The sequence below is a fragment of the Trichechus manatus genome, unplaced genomic scaffold (genome assembly GCF_000243295.1).
Source record: "Trichechus manatus latirostris isolate Lorelei unplaced genomic scaffold, TriManLat1.0 scaffold00048, whole genome shotgun sequence".
NCBI classification, from domain to species: Eukaryota; Metazoa; Chordata; class Mammalia; order Sirenia; family Trichechidae; genus Trichechus; species Trichechus manatus.
The window spans coordinates 9,783,045-9,791,309 of record NW_004443984.1 but is presented as its reverse complement, the minus strand read 5'-3'; the positions used below and the strand labels follow the sequence as shown (position 1 = coordinate 9,791,309).

The 8,265-nt window shown below is 43.4% G+C and overlaps 1 protein-coding gene across 1 annotated transcript in view; it reads left to right on the top strand.

Annotated features, from left to right (window-relative positions):
• Nucleotides 1–762: 762 nt before the first annotated feature.
• The window catches only part of PLA2G5 (phospholipase A2 group V), a 10,422-nt gene continuing 2,919 nt past the window's right edge, over nt 763–8,265 (top strand). Inside the window, exons 1-2 of the mRNA XM_004377272.2 lie at nt 763–802; nt 4,813–4,957. Coding sequence (XP_004377329.1) covers nt 763–802; nt 4,813–4,957 — 185 coding nt within the window. The remainder of the gene's footprint in view (nt 803–4,812; nt 4,958–8,265) is intronic.

The following is an 8,265-nucleotide window of genomic DNA, read 5'->3' as shown; positions in this document are numbered from 1 at the left end:
TGGGAAGAAACACATCACCCTTGGCTCAAAGGAGCACCCATACTTCTGAGGAGGGAGGCTGCAGGCACAGTGAGGGATGAAGTGAGGGATGCAGTGAGGGCACAGTGAGGGCCACAGTGAGGGCACAGTAAGGGCATAGTGAGGGGCACAGTGAGGGTGCAGTGAGGGCACAGTGAGGGCAGTGAGGGCACAGTGAGGACACAGTAAGGGCTACACATAAAGTCGCCATGAAACAGAGCCGACTGGACAGCAGCTAACAACGACAGACATAGAAACATTGGTTTCCGTTCTCCCACCCCTGCACTAGTTGCTCTTTCAGTCCAGGATTCTTTTTTCTTTGCCGGGATCTTGCATCCTTCACCAAGGGCCATATTTAGCTAATGCCCACTCCTGCCCTTCAACTTGGGCCACCAAATCTCCATTGGAGAATCTCGCCTATTTCTCTGGTTACGTTTTGCCATTTTCTCCCAGGGGGTCTGGGCATTTGCAGTTAGGTGAACTTCTGGTGGGAAGGTTCTCTCTTGCCTCTTTGGGGACAAGATCCCCACGAATGCCTCCACAATGCCTTCTGCCACCACGGGTCCTCTTGGATCAACTCCCTGAGGATTTTGCCCAGTCTTTTCATGCCTCAGTTGGTCTGTTTCCTATCCAGCAGAACAGGTGGGGCCGGAGGGGAGACTGGGCTGGAGTCTGAAGGGGCCCTGGACTCGTCACTTAATAGTTATGTCACAGGGATGTGTTTTCTTTTCCAGAACCCCAGAGATGAAGGCCCTCCTCATGCTGGCTTGGTTCCTGACTTGTAGTAAGTGTGACCCTATGACCTTTGAACTTGTGACCTTCCACCCAGTAGGAGTAATAAGGTAGTGGGAAGGAGATGAGTTTTGGAGGTTGTAGAGACTTGAGTTTGAATCTTGACTCTGCACTTATCAACTGTATAGATGTCAGCAAGAGCCTTCCCCTCTCTGAATCTCAGTTTCCTTACCGGTAACATGGGATAATAATACTCAACTGGTGGGCTTGGGGAAGGATTCCAGGAGACAACGTATGCCAGGTGTGTAGAGGGTGTGATCTATGGAGGATGTGTGGTTTGCAAATTTGGGAGGCAGATTTTTTACTTGGATGCAGAATAAAACAAAATAAAGTTAAAACAAATAAAAATCAAGACCCTTATACACATAATCTAGTGCATGATTCCTGGGTCATTCTCTGCTCAGGCTTGTCAAGGCCTTTGACACAACCCACTGTTGCCACTTCCCAGCTGGGAGGTAACTGTATAGCACCTGGCTTTAGGGCTCCCTGCAGGCCTGTAACCACAGACACAACCCCTTGACAGGTAGTCCTTTGCTTCCCTGCCAGATCCCTGGAGACTCCTTGGCCGTGGAAAGATAGGGACCAGTCCCAACATGAGTAAGAGAAGGGACTGCTCACACTACAGATTACAAATGGTGCACGCAGACAGCAATCCTGCAAAGTTGCTAAGGCAGCGGCCTCAACTCTGCTGTGCAGAGATGCAGCCAAGTGCAGGGATTTGGTCGGTAGACTCTGGAGCTCGACTGCTTGGGTGTGAATCCCAGCTCCGCCACTTACTATCTGAGCGACCTTGAACAAGTGACTCAGCTTCTCTGTGTCTCAGTTGCCTCAACTGCAAAATGAGGGCGGTAGTAGTAGTAAGGAGCTCTGGTGGCGCAGTGCTTAAAGCGCTTGGCTGCTAACCGAAAGGTCGGCGGTTCAAACCCACCAGCCACTCTGTGGAAGAAAGATGTGGCAGTCTGCTTTTGTAAAGATTACAGCCTTGGAAGCCCTATGGAGCAGTACTACTCTGTCCTATAGGGTCACTATGAGTCGGAATTAACTCAACGGCAGTGGGTTTTTTTGTTCGTTTACTAGTAGTAGCAGTAGCAGGAGGAGAAGGAGGAGTAGCAGTAGTAGTAGCAGTACTACTATACTATTGTAGCAGTACTACTGTACGCAACAGCAGTAGTAGTAGCAGCAGCAATTGTAACAGAAGGAGTAGCAATAGTAGTAGTAGTAGCAACAGCAGCAGTAGCACCTTCTTCCCAGGTTGGTTTTAGGGATTAAGTGAGTTCAGACATGTGAAGACCTTAGAACGTGCTGAGCACAGAGAATTGGCTCAGTGAGTGTTAGCTGTTGCAATTGAGAAAATGGAGGCTCAGGGAGCTGGTGTAAGGGACTCAAGTCAGGAATGGTTATTATTAATATTATAGACATCATCCTCATCGGAACCAGACGCTGAGTTGGACAGATGGTGGGTTTGCCACTGCAATGGTCTGGGAAGGCGATAATGTCTTCTTGAGCTTGCTTAGTTTCTAAATCACTGTGAAACCCTGAACATGGCACCTTTCTTCACCGAGTCTCGGTTTCCCAATGTGTAAAATGGGGAAGTTGGTTGCAAGGGTCTCATCCTGCTCTGAGTTTCTTAAAGAAAACAAAAATCCTCACAACTGGACCAATAAGCAACATCATGATACACAGAGAAAAGATTGAAGTTGTCAAGGATTTCATTTTACTTGGATCCACAATAAAAGCCCTTGGAAATCAAACGACGGGCCCCTGGATACCCTAACTCAGAACTGAAGCACACCCGAAGTCCACCTTTCAGCCAAAGATTAGACAGGCCTATAAAACAAAAAATAACACATGTGAGGAACAGGCCTCTCAGTTCAATCAAGTATAGGAGACCTAATGGGCAATACCTGCCCAAAAGCAAAGACGAGAAGGCAGGAAGGGACAGGAAACCTGGACGAATAGACACAGGGAACCCAGGGTGTAAAGGGGAAGGGAGAGAGTGTTGACATATTGTGGGGATTGCAACCAATGATACAAAACAATTTGTGTATAAATTTTTGAATGAGAAGCTAATTTGTGCTGTAAACTTTCATCTGTTGTTGTTGTTGTTAGGTGCCATCGAGTTGGTTCTGACTCATAGCGATGCTGTGTACAACAGAACAAACACTGTCCGGTCTCGCGCCATCCTCACAATCGTTGTTATGTTTGAGCCTATTGTTTCAGCCACTGTGTCAATCCATCTCGTTGAGGGTCTTCCTCTTTTTTGCTGACCCTCCACTTTACCAAGCATGATGTCCTTATCTAGGGACTGGTCTCTCCTGATAACATGTCCAAAGTAAGTGAGACAGAGTCTCACCATCTCGCTTCCAAGGAGCACTCTGTCTATATTTCTTCCAAGACAGACTTGTTCCTCCTTCTGGCAGTCGATGGTATTTTCAATATTCTTCACCAGCGCCATAATTAAAAGGCATCAATTCTTCTGTCTTCCTTATTTATTGTCCAGCTTTTGCATGTATATGAGGCAATTGAAAATATCATGGCTTGGGTCAGGCACACCTTAGTCCTCAAAGTGACGTCTTTACTTTTTAAAGCTTTACAGAGGTCTTTTGCAGTAGATTTGCCCAATGCACTACATCATTTGATTTCCTGATTGCTACTTAAATGGGCGTTGATTGTGGACTCAAGTAAAATGAAATCCTTGACAATGTCAACCTTTTCTCTATTTATCATGACCTTGTTTATTGGTCCAGTTGTGAGAATTTTTGTTTTCTTTATGTTGATGTGTAATCCATACTGAAGGACGTAGTCTTTGATTTTCATTAGTAAGAGTTTCAAGTTCTCTTTGCTTTCAGCAAGCAAGGTTGTATCGTCTGCATATTGCAGGTTGTTAATGAGTCTTCCTCCAATCCTGATGCCACATTCTTCTTCATATAGTCCATCTTCTCAGATTATTTGCTCAGCATACAGATTAAATAAGTATGGTGAAAAGATACAACCCTGATGCACACCTTTCTTGATTTTAAACCATGCAGTATCCCCTTGCTCTGTTCACATGACTGACTCTTGGTCGATGTACAGGTTCCGTATGGGCATAATTAAGTGTTCTGGAATTACCAGTCTTTGCAATGTTATCCATAATTTGTTATGACTTTGTATAGTCAACAAAACACAGGTAAACATCTTTCTGGCATTCTCTGCTTTCAGCCAAGATTCATCTGACATCATGTTTTAACTTTCTCCTAAAACACAATTTAAAACAAAATGAAATGACGTAATGCATTGGACAAATATGCTGCAAAAGACCTATTTCAAGTGTTAAAAAGCAAAGATATCACCTGGAAGACTAAGGTGCACCTGACCCAAGCCATGATATTTTCAATGGCCTCATATGCATGTGAAAGCTGGACAATGAATAAGAAAGACTGACAAAGAATTGATGCCTTTGGATTATGGTGTTGGTGAAGAATATTGACTATATCATGGACTGCCAGAAGAATGAATAAATCTGTCCTGGAAGAAGCACAGCCAGAATGCTCCCTAGAAGCGAGGATGGTGAGACTTTGTCTCACATACTTTGGACGTGTTATTAGGAGGCACCAGTCCCTGGGGAAGGACATCATGCTTAGTAGAGGGTCAGCAAAAACGAAGAAGACCCTCACCAAGATGGACTGACACAGTGGCTGCAACAATAGGCTCAAACATTGCAATGATTGTGAGGGTGGCGCAGGACTGGGCAGTGTTCCGTTCTGTTGTACATAGGGTCACTATAAGTCGGAACTGCCCTGACGGCACCTAACAACAACAAGATTTGAACCCAGGTCTGCTCATTTTCCATGTCTAAACTCTTAACCACTCCTTTGTACTTTTCCCCCTTACCTTTCTTATTCTTCTCCCACTTAGGTCCCTCCAAGCCCCAGGATGGGAGAAAGGGCAGGAGCATGCTGGGAAAGTGGGCCTGGAGCAGGGGTGCCTAGGTTTCATCTGGGGACGTGGGCTGTCTTTCAGGTGTGCATACTGTGCCAGGGAGCTTGTTAGACCTGAAGTCAATGATTGAGAAGGTAACTGGAAAGAATGCCCTGATGAACTATGGTTTCTACGGCTGCTACTGTGGCTGGGGTGGCCACGGGACCCCCAGAGATGGCACTGATTGGTGAGTTGATATAATAATCACCCTTTATGCTCCAGGTTCTGTACCTACAGTCTTTCATTTAATTTCATGTTAATTTTGCAAGATGAGTATTAAAGCACCATTTTACACATGAGAAAGCTCAGCATCTCAGAGAGGTTAACTGACTTGTCCAAGAACATACATCAAGTAAATCCCAAAACAATCCTCCAGTCTCAGTGACCTGATGTATCAGTTACATATTGCTGCATAACAAAGCACCCCCAAAACACAGTGGCTTAAAGCAACAGCAATCATTCATTTTGCTTTTGTCTCTGCCATTTGGACGGAAGAGAAGTATCTCATGCAGAAGGATTCCAAATAATTTATGTAGATACTCTTCCTCAAGGAGGGAGAGCAAGACTCCCCATTGTTTAGGTGTGGACTGTAAATAGTGACTTCCTTCTAAAGGGTACAGTATGGGAAGGGGAAAAAAGAGTGGTGGAGAAATCTGACAAACACTACCTCAGCCAGGCAATCAAGGTCAACATCAACAGTCATAAATCATGTTGATATATGTACTCTTGTATGTGATGAAAATGACACTTTACCTCTGTGTTCTTCATCCCAATAACCCATAACCCCATCTTATCCACCACTCATCTGTCAGTTTGTCATACTGTGGCGGCTTGCATGTTGCTGTGATGGTGGAAGCTATGACACTGGTATTTCAAATACCAGCAGGGTCGCCCATACTGGACAGGTTTCAGCAGAGCTTCCAGACTAAAGACAGACTGGGAAGAAGGACCTGGTGATCTACTTCTGAGAAAGATTAGCCAGTGAAAACTTTACGGATAGCAGGAGAACACTGTCTGATATAGTGCCAGAAGATGAGCCCCTCAGGCTGGAAGGCACTCAAAATACAACTGAAGAAGAGCTGCCTCCTCAAAGTAGAGTCAACCTTAATGACGTAGATGGAGTCAAGCTTTTGGGACCTTCATTTGCTGATGCGGCATGACTCATAATGAGAAGAAGTAGCTGCAAACATCCATTAATAATTGGAACAGGGAATGTACGAAGTATGAATCTAGGAAAATTGGAAGTTGTCAAAAATGAAATGGAGTGCTTGAAGGTCCTTATCCTAAGCATTAGTGAGCTGAAATGTACTGGCATTGGCCATTTTGAATTGGACTATCATATGTTCAACTATGCTGGGAATGACAGATTGAAGAGGAACGGCATTTCATTCATCATCAAAAAGAACATTACAAGATCTATCCTGAAGTACAATGCAGTGAGTGATAGGATAATATTCATATACCTACAAGGAAGACCAGTTAATACTATTATTCAAATTTACATGCAACTATTAATGCCAAAGATGAGGAAACTGAAGATTGTTACCAACTTCTGCAGCTGAAATTGATCAAACATGCAATTAAGATGCATTGATAATTACTGGTGATTGAAATGCAAAAGTTGGAAACAAAGAAGAAGGATCCGTAGTAGGAAAATATGGCCTTGGTGATAGAAACGACAAAGGAGATTGCATGATAGAATTTTGCAATACCAGCAACTTATTCATTGCAAATACCTTTTTTCAACAACATAGACAGTGACTATCCAAGTGGACCTCACAGGATGGAATACACAGGAATAAAATTGGCTACATCTGTGAAAAGAGACCATGGAGAAGCTCAATATCATTAGTTGAACAAGGCCAGGGGCTGACTGTGGGATAGACTATCAATTGCTCATATGCAAGTTCAAGTTAAAGCTGAAGAAAATTAAAAGAAGTTCATGAAAGCCAAAGTACAACCTTGAGAATATCCCACCTGAATTTAGAGACCATCTCAAGAATAGTTTTGACTCATTGAACACTAATGACTGAAGACCAGGTGAGTTGTGGAATGACATCAAGGACATCATACATGGAGAAATCAAAAGGTCATTAAAAAGACCAGAAAGAAAGAAAAGGCCAAAATGGATGTCAGAAGAGACTCTGAAATTTGCTCTTGAACGTAGAGTAGCTAAAAAGAATGGAAGAAATGATGAAGTGAAAGAGCTGAACAGAAGATTTCAAAGGGTGGCTCAAGAAGACAAAGTAAAGTATTATAATGAAATGTGCAAATATTTGGAGTTAGAAAACCAAAAAGGAAGAATACACTTGGCATTTCTCAAACTGAGAGAACTGAAGGAAAAAAAAAAAAAATCAAGCCTCAAGTTGCAATATCGAAGGATTCTATGGGCAAAATGTTGAATGGCATAGGAACCATCAAAAGTAAATGAAAGGAATACAGAGTCACTGTACCAAAAAGAATTAGTTGATGTTCAACCATTTTAGGAGGCAGCATATGATCAAGAACCCGTGGTGCTGAAGGAATAAGTCCAAGCTGCACTGAAGGCATGGGTGAAAAACAAGGCTCCAGGAACTGACGGAATACCAATTGAGATGTTTCAACAAACAGATGCAAGTTGGAAGCACTCACTAGTCTATGCCAACAAACTTGGAACACAGCTCCCTGGCCAACTGACTGGAAGAGATCCATATCTGTGCCCATTCCAAAGAAAAGTGATCCAATAGAATGTGGAAATTCTCGAACAATATCATTAATATCACACACAAGTAAAATTTTGCTGAAGATAATTCAAAAATGGTTGCAGCATTACATTGTCAGGGAACTGCCAGAAATTCAAACTGCATTCAGAAGAGGATGTGGAACCAGGGATATCATTGCTAATGTCATATGGATCTTGGTTGAAAGCAGAGAATACCAGAAAAATGTTTACCTGTGTTTTATTGACTATGCAAAGGCACTCGACTGTGGATCATAACAAATTATGGATAAAATTCTGAAGAATGGGTATTCCCACCCACTGCCGTCGAGTTAATCCTGACCCATAGGTACCACATAGGACAGAGTAGAACTGTCCTATAAGGTTTCCAAGGCTGTGAATCTTTACAGAAGCAGACTGCCATGTCTTTCTCCCTCACAGCGGCTGGTGGGTTCGAACTGCCCACCTTTCAGTTAGCAGCCGAGCACTTAACCACTGCACCACCAGGGCTTCTATGGGTATTCCAGAACACTTAACTGTGCTCATGAGGAACCTGTACATAGACCAAGCAGCAGTCATTCCAACAGAACAAGGGGATACTGCGTGATTTAAAATCAGGAAAAGTGTGCATCATGGTTGTATCTTTTCACTACACTTATTTAATCTGTATGTTGGACAAATAATCTGAGAAGCTGGACTATATGAAGAAGAAAGCGGCATCAGGATAGGAGGAAGACTCATTAACAAGCTGTGATATGTGGCTAACACAACCTTACTTGCTGGATGTGAAGAGGACT